Source organism: Papaver somniferum, chromosome 1 (assembly GCF_003573695.1).
Source record: "Papaver somniferum cultivar HN1 chromosome 1, ASM357369v1, whole genome shotgun sequence".
Lineage (NCBI taxonomy): Eukaryota > Viridiplantae > Streptophyta > Magnoliopsida > Ranunculales > Papaveraceae > Papaver > Papaver somniferum.
The window spans coordinates 12,905,498-12,920,633 of NC_039358.1; the positions used below are offsets into that span (position 1 = coordinate 12,905,498).

Consider the following 15,136-nt stretch of genomic DNA (forward strand, 5'->3'; position numbering starts at 1 on the left):
CCTAATTAGGAGAAATATCTTACGGCCGCTCAGTTTAAAGTCTTCTTTAGGATTGATAAGCTCTATTAGTACCATTGGTGGGAAACTAGATAATTGCGGTTTATCTTTTATTTTCGATTGATTTGATTGACTAACAGTGGTTGAACTTTGATTGCACCTAGTTTGTTTATGCTTGAGGATATTCTCTTATGATATAAGATTCACTCAAACTAGTTCATAGTTTCGACGGGGATCTTTAGATTGTTTGTAGTCCTAAAGACGATCTTGTGATAATCCATTGTTAACAGACTCCGTTTTGTGCGTGATTGATCACAAGAGATTCAAGTGGTTGTGTGTGGGTATTTATTGAAGATCTAAGAATATTTGAAGACAAAGAAGATATTGAAGATTTCTGATTTTGGGTTCATAATCTTTGGTGTGCATAATACTTGTTTCGGTAAAAAGAGGATCCAACTATAATCGGTTTTATTCTTATGATAGAATTGGATTGATTAGTTGAGTAGATCGTCATCAACACAATTCTTTGGATTAAGAGTGTTTTTGTAAAATCTTAACGATTACTTCGGTAATTGAACATAAGATAGATCTAAGGACCTGACGAAGGAGTTTATGTTAAGATAAACAGAAGAGCCTTTGTCCGACTCATATCACTTGGTTGAAGAGAGTTTCTACCAAACATATTTGTTGTTCCTTTACTGTTTGGAATACGAAATAAAGGAATTGTTCCAAGTACGTGACTTATTCATAAGTTGGAGGCGTGGGAATACAGACGGAACTAGGTGAACTATAGGTTTAGTTGCTTGGTATCAACTATACGAAGTTGGTTTTATTTTGTATAGTGGCTTAATCCTGAGAGTATTCGATTCTGGACAAGGTCCCGGGGGTTTTCATCATTTGCGGTTTCCTCGTTAACAAAATCTTGCTGTGTCATTTACTTTTATTTTCCGCATTATAATTGTTTTATTATAATTAAAGTAAATTACACAAAACGTTAATTCCTTTTTACTTGATAAGTGATCCCATTGTGTTTGGTTAAGTCCGAACCTTTTTATTAAGTAAACATACTTCGTTGTTGTATTGTCTCGATCTCGTATCCATAGACGATCACACGAAGTGTGAACCAATTAGTTGCATTGTCTCGACTCAGTCCATAGACAATCACTTTCAGAGAAAGGACTTATAGATATGATAAGTTTTAGATTGAGGTATATTTGGATACCCTCTTCTTTTCAACTTAAAATGGAATCAAACTTATTGAGAAGCACCTGAAAGAGACTGAAGTTTCCTCCAATGTTTCTAGAGTCTAGCCTAAAGTCTGTAGTAATTGAATCGAGAAGGAATGCAACACAAGCGGATCCCCAAGCACACTCATGAAACTTTGGAAGATATTTTAATAATTGGAGATATTGAGCACTAACTTTGTTGCTAGTATGGTCAGGAAATATAACTCGGCCGAGAGTGTGCAACAAATAAGTAGCAGCGGTCTGGTTTATTTTGGTCGCATCCATCACCAACCCATCCTTAACTTTCTGCACAATGTTCTCGAACTTTTATTTCAGATTCTTCAACTTGAACGACTTCAACATCTTTAGTTCGTTATCCATGCCACGATGCACTTCTTCCACCTCTTTAGAGGTGCAACAAAACTCCGAATCGGTAGTATCACAATCCCAACCAAGAACTTCTTCGGCCGACTTATAAAGTTGTTCCCAATCCAATTCAAAATATTCAACATCTATACTTATCCCACGTGCTTTAAGACTTATAATCCTATTAGCGTCATCAGGTGTGATTTTCATCTCGCCGAATGGAAGATGAAATGTGTAAGTTTCGGGAGAAAATCTCTCAGTAAAGGAAGACGCGGTCACTGAATCACAAGCCTTTTGTTCATGTTGAATTGCTTTCCACAAACCAGAATTCTGAATTGTAACTTGAACCTCATCGATCTCATTCTTCAAATCCCAAGCTGTAGCCCTTTGGTGTCTCAAATTTCTGACCGCACGCCTATGATCCGGAGTCTCATAGATTCCTTTTTCCCATGACTCATTATAACCAACCAAAAACTTTCCTAAATCTTGAGGAAGACCAAGCGTTGGGGCGTTCCTCTTGGTAGGTATTACGTAATCATCATCAGGAATATGAAGCTTTGTCTTCCGTGGTTCAATAAGTTTCCTCTCTTTTACTTGTTTATTTGGTTGTGGTTGTGGTGGTTCTTCTAGTTCATCATCTTCATCTTCATTTTCTCCATCTTCTTCATCTTCAACGACTTGTTTTCCATCCCTTCGTGGTCTTCGTTGCTCATATTCTTCGTCATATTCATCTCTATTTGTGTTACCTTGTAATCCTCCTCCGCTTCCGGTCTCTTTGGCTGCAGTAGTATTTTCCTTGTTAGCTTCACTTTGCTGAAATTCTCATTCTGGTTGTATCTCTGTCTCTCCAACCTCTGTATCGGAGGTTGTAGTGCCCCTTTTATGTGCACCCAAATTTTTGTTGCCTGCTCGAGGTTGGGGAGTTTTAGCATTAGAAGGAGTAACTTCCATAGACCTCTTCTTCTTATTATTCTTATCAGTTATAACTCTACCACCACCACTTATGGTTTGTCCCCAACACAAAGAAAAAAAAGTACAACATACAAGGTTCGGATAATAAAACAAGGTTCACCTAAATATTATACAAAGTTTGGCTTTAAAATACATGGTTCGTATGATAATTCTACATTTTTGAACATGCAGAGCAATGTTCGGCTCAAAACTATCAGTATTAAAATCGGTCGAACATCATGAAGTTTCTAAACCTATTAAAATGATGAGTTCGGCCAAAAACCCACCAAAGTCGAATCAGACGAACCTAAGACAGAGTAATACTTAACTCAAAAATTTTCACTTTCAAAATCAGCCGAACATCAATGAAATTCTGAAACCATCCAAGTCTCAAAGTTCGGCTCAAAATCTAGCAGTATTAAAATCGACCGAAGATCATGAAGTTTCTGAAGCTATTCAACTCATGTGTTCGGCCGAAAACCCACCAGAGTCGAATCATACGAACCTAAGACAGTGCAACGTTCGGCTCAAAATATCATTTCCAAGATCAGCCAAACTGATCTTCTGTAAAATTACAGATGAAGAAAAATCCTAGGTTCTTCCGATAATTTTGGGCCGAACCTACATCTGTAACCATAATTTCATATTCTAAATCATATTCAATCAATCAAACATACTCCAATCAATCAAAAATAAGACGGGTTTGTTATAAATACCTTCTAATATACATCTGAGAGCCATCGGGGTTCAGATTTCGCACTTCACATCGATTAGGGATTCCTTTGCTCGATTACTTGCGTGATTGAATTAGACTCCAACATGCGCGTCTGGAAGTAGATCTCTAGCGCAACGTTTCTTTCTATTCATGATTTTATAGTTTTGATTTTAATCGACGATCAAAGATTTTTCAGCGGACGATTAGTCGGTGAATGAAATTCGTTTTTCATGGTTAATGAAGGTGAGGGAAGTTCGGCCGCTCAAGATAGAAGAAGAAAGAATGAAAAAGTGTTGACTATTTTCTTTGATTAGTTTCGATTTAGGTTTTTAATTTAGTGAAAGCATATTTAGGTAATCTAATTAGTTTTAGTTTTTAATTAAATTGAAGGGCATTTAAGTAATTTAACTAATTAAAGGGCAATCTAGTGATTTTGGTATAGCTTAAACACCCCTTATAAAAATATCCTAGATGGTACTATCATTTAGTATGCCTAAAAAAATTAGTATGCCTCAAAACAGGCTCCTTTTTTTTGCGTAGCCCCTTGGAGATTTAATGTTTAGCCCATAATATTATTCTAGCCCAACTAAACTTTCAATCCTGCTTCCGTTGCTTCTATATCCATATAGGATAGGAAGTTTCAAGATTATATGAGGGACAACCTCAACCAATGTATCAACCAATGTATTCATGAGGATCCATGGACACTCTTATATGGACAAGGTCGGACAAGATTTGCGTCATTTTATCCGCAAAACACAAACGATAATGAATTAAAGTCTATTTTGGAGGTGTAAAAAATGAGCACAATTCGAGATGTATAAAACCACCATCTACCCCTTTGAATATCAATCGTTCAAAATGAACGGTTGAAATTAAGATTGGTAGATGGTCAGGTTTGCTATCTCGAATTGCATTCATTTTTGGTAGGAACATAAAGTCTTATAATAATATCATATCAACAAAATATTAGACTTTAATTCATTATCATTTGGGTTTTGCAGAATAAATGACGCAAATCTTGTCCGATCTTGTCCATATAAGAGTGTCCATGGATCCTCCCTATTATAAAAGCATTGGAAAGCAACTAAAGCTAAAAGGTTCATATTTATTGTCAATTATACAAAAATTGTACAAATCCTAGATTAAACTTGGAGGGATGGGATGCATCAAAACCTATATTTGTCTCAAAGAGATTGTCATCCCACCCTCTAAAACACTTCTCTCCTTTATTAACCTTGTAATATAATATATTAATTAATCATAACTTTGCAAGACAAAATGCTCAATACAATCGAACATGAGATGTGATCAAAATGTGCTCTCCAAAGGTTTCACCATTCTGTACCCAACTCCCTTGAAAGGAAAAGCTTGTCAACGTACTGAATGACAATAGCTGATGCATCAACATAACTTTGCAAATCAATTCTTGCCGAGGCCTCTGCAAGAATAACAAAACAAAAAGATATGTTTGCATCATTAACATATCGGTATCCCCTTTAAACTTACGTATAAATAACTAAGAAAACTACCATGTTGATCATTTGGAGTTGAACTTACCATCTTGATTCACCTTCTTTAAGAACTGTGCCTTTGTAGGAAGGGTAAACATCCCGGTATGCACGGCTTTCCGCAAGGCCCATCCGTGATAAGGAGCAAGAGTCTCATCATAAGCCTTAATCCCTAGATCTTTCAAGGACATGTCCCTGCAATAACAACAGAGAGTCGACGAGCATATTCTTAGTAAAAATTTATATATGGAGTCTGATATTGTGTCTGTCATTTCTTTAAGGGAGTGCGTATAGCTCATAGGGCGACATACCCATATTCCGTAGTTAAAATCAGCTTGAAGAAAGATCGGATTGTATCGATTGCACGTTTGATCCGCAGAAGGTTTCTTGAATGACTACCAGCTAATCTGACAGTGTTTTGCTCAACGTCTCGATCCAGCATTGCTTCTAATGTCATAAAGGACTTGGAAGCTTCAGCTAGATCAGCAACCTGCATGTAATCCAAACAGAAAAGCATATCAAGTAATGAACCAAAAAGAGTGGTGCAAAGAATTTAGATAACAGAGAACGAGAATATGAAAATGGAGACCTTAGGAACATAATCCATTTCCGCAAACTTGAACGCGAAACCCAAGTAACCCAAGAAAGGAGCAACAAGAGCGCTGGCACGGGCGAAATCTTCGGTTTCAACATCTTGGTTCTTGCTTATAGTATCTGCTAGTTCTATGAATGCCGCGGAAACATTCCGCAAACGTCTCGCTACTTTAGCCATGGCACTGCAAAAAATAGAGATAATATTGAGTGCAAGCAGCAAGTATTGAGACTTGAGAGAGTAGTAGTGTTTCTTCATTTGAGACCTCTATGTGCCTTGTTTTTATAGTCGAATTCGACGCGTAGAATTGTCGGGTGTGACATAGGAGTAAGTGACTGGGAGTGGAAGTGAGTAATAAGATAGAATTATTTTGTCAAGAAAAACTTGAAAATGAAATTCAACGCGGACCAACTTATTCTTGACCGGAAACGACTAGTAAACAACTTGTACAGAAAGCAGTGTCAAGAGATTCTCTTTTTGCTTTCAGATGGTACTAACTTATTATTCATTGTACCAAACGATATTGTGAAACCAACAACCATGACATATCGCAATAACTAGTTTAGTTCCAGATCCTAATCAAGGGTTGAAAGTAAGGTACTAGTACAAGGTCATGTGGCCAATTTTTCAACAATGCTAACAGGTATTTTGTCTTATATGAATTTCAGTACCCTCTTCAGTAACCTGATATCCCTACTAACCACCATAGTTTTGTTCCAAGATTGTCAATACTGGATACCAATTTGTTAGGGGTGTACCAAATTCATATAAAATAAAACATCTATGGGTATGGGATATACGGTATCACACAATCGAAGTTTGAATTCATTTCTAAACATTTAATCCTCTGTTTGCCATTACGACTTTAAGTCAACTTAGGTGCACATTATACAAGCATGCAAGTGAAACTTCTCTTCAAAATTTTGCTTTTAGCAGTTTATAAGGGAAGGAACTGAAATTTATATAAGACAAGGTTTTTTCTGGTTTATGTTGTATAAATTTTGGTACCCTACCCAGTAACCCAATTTGTTTTATATTAGTCATTTGTTTGCCGTTACGGGTTTAAAGTAATGTCTACGGATTCTAAGTTGAATTAGGTGCACATTGTGCAAGCACACAAGTTCACAAAGTTTTGCTTTAAATTTTTTGGAATCAAGGTACACAACGTGAATCCTTTTCCAAATTTGCGACTAAATGAGTTTTAGTGCTTCCTGCTTTGCGACTAATGTGAGTTTTATTAGCGCTTCCTACATGGAAAAGCAATGGAATTTTCAGAGATTTGGGTCAACATCGTACCACCAGATTTCTTTAAGTTCACTTGCGTGTGTGTGTGTGACTTCAAGAAAAAATGTTAAGTACTGCTTCTAACTGTGCTGTCCACTTCCATTTCAACTACCACCCTTGAAAATTTTGGATACCCCATAATTCTAAAGCTAAAAATAACCAAAGAGTTAGTCATTGATGGAACTTCACATGAGTCTAAACAAATAAAGGAGACAAACACCAAAATAGACAGTGCATTACAGACAAACAATAACACTTACAATACCACATCCAGTAACTTATACTATTAACTTGAATGTTTGGGTTACAAATTCAGGAAAGGATAACTGGGGATTTAAGGTACAATGTCGTGAACCCGAAACTGTTTCATCATCATCCAAGCAATCAGAAATACCTGTAATCCCCCTTTGACACTATTTGTGGAAAAGTTACAAATGCGATAATAATTTCTAGGCAGTGGTAATTTCTTGTAAGAAGTAAATAAATAATGTACACGGCTGAATACATAATGAACACGAGGAGTAGTCAGATGTTCTCTTCTGAGTTTTCACCAGTCTATGCCCAATTCTCTTGAAAGGAACAGCTTGTCAACATACTGAATGACAGGAGCCGATGCTGCAACGTAATTTTGCATTTCGATCCTTGCCGAGGCTTCTGCAATAAGCATTTCAAAAAATTCACAATGCATCAGCTTATCTTTGGAGTTAAAATTGAAAGCCCATGTAGTTATGAAAGTCAAGCTACTTTGAAAAAACTACAGCAATATTTACCCGGAGCATATCTCTAATAGAAAATGATCAACCCACCAAAAGAAATCTCAAGATTTCTCCTGTAGGTAAATGCTCTGTCGGTTGGCTGTGAAAGCCGGCTCCCATTAGAACATGGCTTTGACATCCAACTTAAAGCCACTTCCCAAAAGGCCAAGGGAGAAATCTCGGGACTTTTCTCGTTGGGTGTAGAAGGATTCTATTAGAATTGTATCTAGTGTATAATTGATGGGCAAGATATAACTGTCACATGAACAACAGTAACGCCCGTCCACACATCTAACCCTGAGGCCTCTTTATCAGGGTCCCCACTTTAGCACTCACAGGACAGCATAGTTGACAGTCCAATAAGCGTGGGTTGATTTTTGATATTATTAGTTGGTCTTATAAATTTGGAAAGGAAAAACTTTTCTGGAGAAAATCCTAAAAACTGCTCAAATCAGGACAAACAAGAAAAAACAAGACTCTAGGGCCACTAAGATGCTATCCCATTTATAATAGTAACATGAACTAGGGAAAAGACAGTTCCGTACTCAAGTTGCACTTCAGGAAAATATTAAATATATTAAAACACGGTAACATCGTTCTCAGTATGATTTTTGATTTTTCAGAGAAAATCCTGAAAACTGACCAAATCCAGATGAAGAGGAAGAAGAAAAAGAAGGTTACAGCGCTTCCAGTAAAATGCCATTTTAAAGTTTTTTTACTAAAAAGCTCTCAAATTCAAACCCGGTTTTCGAACTGAATCCTAACATAACAATACATGGAAAATGGATGTTTGATCTCAAAAACTAATAACGACCTTATTTTCATGTTTTGCAGGAACTTATCCCCTGTAGTTAGCCTCAAAAGATTCTTCACCCAGGTAGTTGTCAACTCAGGGAATAGAAACCGTGGTTGCAGGTTGCAGTGTAACACATCAATCTATATAATGGCTAACAATGGTTGAAAGTGACCTATTTGTTCCTCTCAAGGGGTAAATCAAAGAGGAAATTACCGGTATCGTGGTTGCAGTGCAATGGAGTGCAGTTTGTTAACTACTTGTGCCCTCAGCCCTCAAACTAACATATATAGTCACAAGTAGTTGATCACATGATATCTTTCCTATGAAATTGAATTCCCAAAAATAAAACAAACAAACTTACCATCTTCATTTAGCTTTTTCAGTAGCTGTGCCTTTGTAGGAAGGGCATACATCCCCGCAGCAACTGCCTTTCTGATAGCCCATCCATGGTGAGGAGCAAATACCTGGGCATATGCCTTGGATGCTGGATCCTTCAAGGAATTTCCCCTGCAACGTAGAGTCATAATAATTAGTGCGAGTTTTAGGCAATTTCCATCAGAAAACATCACTTTACCTATGAACATCAATCTGCTGGCATCTAACGAATATTAACATGACACTATATCTATAGCAGTCAAGTCCAGCATTCAGAAACTACAATTTGTAGAATCAGTCAGATGGACCAATGCGAATATTGGAAGCCTTTTCTTGTTTGGACAAATAACACAATTACATAATAGACTAACTAAAATCAAGGTTTAAGAAGTGTTGAGAATTGAATAACATAAAGCATAATGGCTATTCAGTAGATTCAAGAGTTTTTGGTGTGAGGACCACAGTTTCATTTGTACAGCCACTGAACCTCAACTGCGACTGAGATTTTTCAAGATACTATGTCCTTCTATCCAATTAATAGTCTAAAATGATTCTGATATACATACAGTACCATCAAATAATTCACTTTTAAACACAAGCATACGAGGAAGTAATGGACCCTTCCAGCAAATTCTTTAAAATGTTTAAATTAGATAGACCTCAAAAACAGAAAGTTGAAACAACAACTAAGCTTCATTTTCATTAATCGAATATAAGCTTCAGAAACTTCCCTTTCGAATCCAATTAATTCTTTTATTTGACACATAACCCTTAAGATATTCAACTTGCATATGTCCCTAGACCTTATGTTTAAACTTCAAACCTGAATTGAAGGTCTTGATCAACTTAAGTCAACCGCATATACTAGCAAGCCCCAATATATAAACCAGGATTACATAGCAATCAATAAGAATGCACACTCGACACACTAAGCACAATGACTAAAATCAATTCATGAGCGATGTTATCTGATATTTGCAGTTTTGGGATAAAGGGGGACTGGAAAGGCAAGATGATATTATCCAGAAGAGGTTTCATTCTGTTTGCTAAGAGTTGGAAATAACCTTGCAAGCGGTGTTGCAAAGTCCAAAATCACTCGGGTGTTTCAGGATGTTTGGGTTGTATGGATTAGGGAGATAACGGCTGTATTCATTTCTTTCAAAAGCAATCCAGTACCGAAGAATTTTCGAAGCATATCAATGATGTTCTTAGAGCAATGTTCTAGATTATTTCAAAAAAGTGGCCTGAAACCCATCAGGTCCTGAGGCCTTACTTGTTGGCATGCCAAAAAAGAGTAGCCTCATTTTCAGACTCAGTCGCCGACATGGACTGTTTTAAATGAAATTTAGTTGGATGACAGGTCTGAGGTGGTTGACATTTTTGTTAAAATATGTAGTTAACAGGTTATAATTTTAATCCAATGTTCCATTGTCTTAACAATGCCAGCTAAAATGATTCTATGAACTCACAGCATTCTAAAATTCAGATAGATAAAAGAGAAGAACTTACTCAGTAACTAAAATCTGCTCAAATAAAACCCTAACCATATCGATCCCACGCTTGACTCTTAATAGATTTCTCGAATGACTACCAGCTACTTTCAGAGTTTTATGTTCAATGTCTAATTCCAACATTGACTCTAATGTTTGTATTGATTTTGATGCTTCTGATAAATCAACAACCTGCAGCAATTTTCATAGAACAATAGATTAATTTTCCTGAGCAGCCAATATAATAACTGGACTAACCAAAATTGACATTCATAGTAAATAAATGGAGACATACTTTGGCAACATAATCCATTTCAGCAAACTTGAAAGCAATTCCTAAGCAGCCAAAGAGAGGGGAAACAAGTGAACAAGCATGAGAAAATGGTGCAACTTCAACATCTAGGGTTTTTGAATCAACAGTATCTGCTAGATCTTTAAAAGCTGCTGATATCTTTCTCAAGGTTTTTGCTTCTTCTGCCATTAGAGAGAGACTCAAATTTCTTGCTTCTGTTTGCCCCTCTCTCTAGAAATCTTTCATTTCCTCTGTAAAATATTCCTGGCTTGGCAATAACGCGGAGAAGAAGAATAAATGACAGGGCTGTTGGCAATAAAAGGTATAAAGTTTATTCGAGTTTGACGAACCAGTAAGATACAGGAACCAATAATAAAGGTTTAAACTTTATCCGGTTCTCTGACTATACCTTTTTTTTTTCCGGGGAATGAATGTCAAGGGCAAAAAACCATCTCCAACTGCTTCAGTTTCTGCAAAGAACGTCTTCCATTACAATACCCATTCGCTCAAAGATATTGGTGAGATCGCTGAGCGAGATTGTTCCGGTTTCATACTTTCATGAAAGAGCAGCATTTGATGAGTATTCTCTTTGCAATGCTCTTAAAAATGCAACCTTTGAATCTTGTAACACTGGGAAACAGATTCAAGCTGTTATTATTAAGGATGGGTTTCATAAATTTACCATCTTGATGACAGCATTGATGAATTTTAATCTCAAATGTGGTAATTTAAGAGATGCTAGAGGTGTGTTTGACGAAATGTCTGAAAGAGATGTTGTCACTTGGACTTCAATGATTGTGGGTTATGTGCAAAACAAACATTTTGATGCATCATTGAGATTGTTTAAGAAAATGATTGAGTTTGATGTAATTCCTAATGGGTATTCGTTTTCTGGTGCTCTGAGCGCTTGTTCTGGTCTTCAAGATGTTAAGTTAGGCAAGCAAGTTCATGCTCATGTTTTAATATCTGGTGTTTTGGATGGTAATGTTGTTTTGCAAAATAGTTTGCTTAATATGTATTCAAGATGCAAATGTCTTGCAAGTGGTCGTAACTTGTTTGATTTGATGATGGTGAAAGATATGATTGCTTGGAATGAAATGATGTCTAGTTATTTGCAGTGTGAACAAGGAGAAGAAGCTTTGAAATTGTTTGCTTCAATGGTTTCCCAAGGTCTAAAGCCTGACAAATTCTCTTATTCGGTTTCTGTTGATGCTTGTGCTTCTCTAGTTTCAATTCCACAAGGAGATCAAGTGCATGGCTGCATTCTTAAAACTGGGTTTCAATCAGATTTGATCATTAGGAGTTCTCTCGTGAACATGTATGCAAAATGTGGTTGTGTTGATTCGGCAAAACTTGTATTTGATGCAATGCCAACAAAAGACACACTTCTTTGGACAACCATGATTTCTGCATATGGAAGAAATGGGCAAGTCGAAGAAGTTCTAGCAATGTTTGAAAAGATGCTTGAATTGAAAATTAATCCTGATGGGATCACTTATTTAGCAGTTTTATCATCTTGTAGCCATGGAGGTATGGTTGAAAAAGGTTGGAAATATTTCAGACTGATGACAGAAGATAACTTGGTGTCTGCTGGACCAGAGCATTATTCTTGCATGGTTGATCTTTTATGCCGGAGTGGGCTCTTACTGGAAGCCTTAGAATTCATAAAGGATATACCTTCGAGACCAAGTATTAGTGTTTGGTGCTCCTTTCTTAGTTCTTGTAAATTGTACGGAGATATTGAGCTTGCACAGTTTGCATCAGATAAGATTCTTGAATTGAATCCGCAGAACACAAGCAGTTTCGTGGTACTGTCGAATATGCATGCTGCAGAATTTGGTTGGGATGAAACCGAGAAGATTAGAAAAACAATGAAGAATGACCATGTGAAAAAAGAGCCTGGTTGCAGCTGGGTAGAACTGAAAAATGGTGTTCATGTTTTTCTGACTTCAGATAAATCGCATCCAGAGGTGTGTGAGATCTTATTTGCTGTAAAGTCATTGATGAGTAAAGGCTGGATAGACGAAGAACATGACCTGATGAATTGTTAAAAGATCTTCAACATGTTCATGTTGAATGAACTCCAACACTTCAACATTTTTTGATTTCTCATTTTCCATGGTCTTCATTTATGTTATCTGCTTGAATATTAAGAAATCATATGTTGCACAGCGTTTAACCATTCGATGTTTTTTGCGTAATCTTCCATATTGTTTTATAAATTATCTCAAATGATCAGTTACACGATAATCATACGGAATCCTATAGTTCTGGATCTCCGATTGCAATGTCAGTTTTTTTGCAAATAAACTAGCCTTTGCTGCTCAACTAAGCGGTTCTTTGTCATCAATCTTGATTCCTTTTTCTTTGTTTTCTTTTTCCTTCAACCAACTGAACTTCGTTAAAAACTATGACTGGCTACACCATGGACAACCACACTGGTGGTTTGGTCTAGAACATAAAAACATGATTATTGATTGCCCTAACTGTAAGGGAGTGAGCTCCCATATTACAAACTCTGGGGATGAAATAGCCCTTGCAGTTTTAGTAACTAGAAATGAATAACATAATATCCTCCATTTTGCACCTGCAGTGCACGAATCGTCAAAATCCTTCCTTCAGATCTTCAAAACTAAGATTTGAGCTACCCAGATTCCATGTGTAAGCTTTATCTCAACAGCTTTATTGAGAGCTACCCGGATTCCATGCGGTTCCCCTTCTACTGCAAACAAAATGAACCCTGATTTTGGGCATACCTAAATCTTTTTAGGCATACAAAACAATAGTCCCATCTTGGGTGACCTTATAAGGGGTACCCTATGGGTAGTTCAATTACTTATATACCCTTAATACAAAAATCTGAAATCAGTTTTCTAAAAAATCAAAATCAGTTTCCCTTAACATCTCTTCTTCCTCCTCCTCTAGCCGAACTCTTCCCCCACCTGCGAAAAAAAATTCACCATCGTGATTAATTGTCGATTCGTAAAAATTTGATCGTCGATTAAACTTAACCACATAATGACTCGTACAAAGAAAAGCAGGGAGTAGGCAAACCAAATCGTCTTCTAATCCATCAATTGAAGAAGAAGAACTGATTGAAGATGAAGGTGTAGAAACTGAAAATCAACCACCAATTGAACCAGAAATTGAACCGACTGCATCTCCAACTCCGGAAATGAGGATAAGAAAGTAAGTTTTACAAACCCAATCTCTTGTTTGCTGTTTTTCATCGATTAAATGACGGTTACAGTGTTGGGTTCGGCTCAAAATTGAGTTGCGTTTTTAGCCGAACTGTTATTCACAAAAGCTTCTTGTAAGTGTATATGAACAGTTCGGCATGAAATTCCAAGCCGAACCTAGTTACAGATAGAGATGCATAGGGATTCGGCGTATTCGATAATCATAATATGTGTCGAACCTAGCACATTTACGAGGTTCGGCTATTACGATATTCTCAATATGTGCCGAACCAATAACAATATTTTAACCCAAAAAATAACAAATTGATGTTCGGCTCATACGATTTTCGAAATATAAGCCGAACCAGTAATTATTTTTTTTCGGGCTATTCAGGATGTTGTTCGGCTTACTATGAAACTTTCATATAAGCCGAACTAGCGTCTAGCAAAAGGGTTGGAATTGAAAATTACAGGTCCGGCGCATGCAGTAAACAGATTCAGTGAGCCGAACCGTTCATCAGTTGGTAGATTCGGCTCATAGATGTGAGTCGAACCTCAACTTGTTTCGCCGAACCATGATCCAAAAAATCATCTAAACAACCTTTATAATTCTGAAAATTATCTTAATTACTAAACAAAATATTTAATCACTAATCAATATTACTAACACTAATATGTAAAGGGCAGATTTTCCATTAAAAAAAATTTGGGTTAAGGGGTAATCTGATTTTGCTATTTCACAACCCTTTTTTGTCTTTATGCAGTATGCCCAAAATTTGGGTTAAGAGCAGATTTGCCTAGTAAGATTTCGGTATGCCCAAAATCAGGGTTCATATTGAGCACCTGTTTGTACCATATAGTTTATATATGGGCCCAAGTGCCCCATCCCAATAATTATACCCAGTATTGGGCCCTTGGGTAAATGATTATAGCCTAGTCATCCTTCTACAGCAAAACACCAGGAACATATTCAAACATGGAGGTTAAAGATCCCTAAAAAGAGGGAGAATAAGTTATGGGTAAGACCAGGTACATCTTCAAACCTGGAAGTTGCAGATCCTCAAAAAAAAAAAAAGGAATCAGTTAGTAAGAACACCAGGTATAACCTGGGAGTTACAGATGCTCAGAAAAAGGAGAAATCGGTTACTAGAAAGACCAGGTATAACCTGGGAGTTACAGATCCTCAGAAAAGAGAGGAATCAGTTACTAAGTGTTAGAGCACTGCTCGGTCGAACTTGCAAGCGTTGCTATCTCAAGCTTGTTTGTCAAGTTTAGGTGATCAAAACTATAAGTCTTGATTTCTAGTCTGCTTATAGCTATGTCTCGTATTAGGATAGAATGCGTAGTAGAGATTTAGACTTCACGGCGTTCATCGATCGAAGACGAAGATCTACTGAGGAGAGCTTGGAAGAACTTCATCAACAAAAGGTATGTGGAGAATAATACTTATCTATCACTCAGAAGTCTATTCTATTATATCTCCTATTGAGACTAAGTCGTATGGCTATATAGACTTTTATATTATACACATTTGATATTTCGAGCTGAGTTTAACTCGGGTATCTATTTCTCGAAATATGTGTTCGAAGCTTTTTTCTTTAGCTACG

At 36.8% G+C, this 15,136-nt stretch overlaps 3 protein-coding genes across 3 annotated transcripts; 1 reads left to right on the top strand and 2 right to left on the bottom strand.

Annotated features, from left to right (window-relative positions):
* Positions 1–4,374: 4,374 nt before the first annotated feature.
* LOC113326118 (accelerated cell death 11-like) lies at positions 4,375–5,580 on the bottom strand. Its single transcript, XM_026573912.1, has 4 exons — positions 5,356–5,580; positions 5,078–5,256; positions 4,816–4,961; positions 4,375–4,696 (listed from the first exon to the last, which is right to left on the bottom strand). Exons 1-4 carry the CDS (start codon positions 5,536–5,538, stop codon positions 4,590–4,592), a joined length of 615 nt encoding a protein of 204 aa, XP_026429697.1. The 5' UTR covers positions 5,539–5,580; the 3' UTR covers positions 4,375–4,589.
* Positions 5,581–6,846: 1,266 nt separating this feature from the next.
* Positions 6,847–10,649, bottom strand: LOC113279359 (accelerated cell death 11-like). Its single transcript, XM_026528054.1, has 4 exons — positions 10,354–10,649; positions 10,078–10,250; positions 8,555–8,700; positions 6,847–7,296 (listed from the first exon to the last, which is right to left on the bottom strand). Exons 1-4 carry the CDS (start codon positions 10,537–10,539, stop codon positions 7,190–7,192), a joined length of 612 nt encoding a protein of 203 aa, XP_026383839.1. The 5' UTR covers positions 10,540–10,649; the 3' UTR covers positions 6,847–7,189.
* Positions 10,650–10,781: 132 nt separating this feature from the next.
* On the top strand, positions 10,782–12,401 carry LOC113350048 (pentatricopeptide repeat-containing protein At2g13600-like). The gene has a single exon (XM_026594145.1). The coding sequence runs from the start codon at positions 10,782–10,784 to the stop codon at positions 12,399–12,401; it is 1,620 nt and encodes a 539-aa protein (XP_026449930.1).
* Positions 12,402–15,136: the final 2,735 nt, after the last annotated feature.

What these genes read in the sequence shown, in the direction of transcription:
- LOC113350048 (XM_026594145.1), top strand. Translation starts at nt 10,782, where the DNA reads ATGTCAAGGGCAAAAAACCATCTCCAACTGCTTCAGTTTCTGCAAAGA.
- LOC113279359 (XM_026528054.1), bottom strand. Translation starts at nt 10,539, where the DNA reads ATGGCAGAAGAAGCAAAAACCTTGAGAAAGATATCAGCAGCTTTTAAA. An exon ending in AAATGGATTATGTTGCCAAA is followed by an intron (nt 10,251 to 10,353) that starts GTATGTCTCCAT and finishes AAATTGCTGCAG; the next exon opens with GTTGTTGATTTATCAGAAGC. An exon ending in GAGCAGATTTTAGTTACTGA is followed by an intron (nt 8,701 to 10,077) that starts GTAAGTTCTTCT and finishes TCTACGTTGCAG; the next exon opens with GGGAAATTCCTTGAAGGATC.
- LOC113326118 (XM_026573912.1), bottom strand. Translation starts at nt 5,538, where the DNA reads ATGGCTAAAGTAGCGAGACGTTTGCGGAATGTTTCCGCGGCATTCATA. An exon ending in AAATGGATTATGTTCCTAAG is followed by an intron (nt 5,257 to 5,355) that starts GTCTCCATTTTC and finishes GATTACATGCAG; the next exon opens with GTTGCTGATCTAGCTGAAGC. An exon ending in ATTTTAACTACGGAATATGG is followed by an intron (nt 4,962 to 5,077) that starts GTATGTCGCCCT and finishes TTGTTATTGCAG; the next exon opens with GGACATGTCCTTGAAAGATC.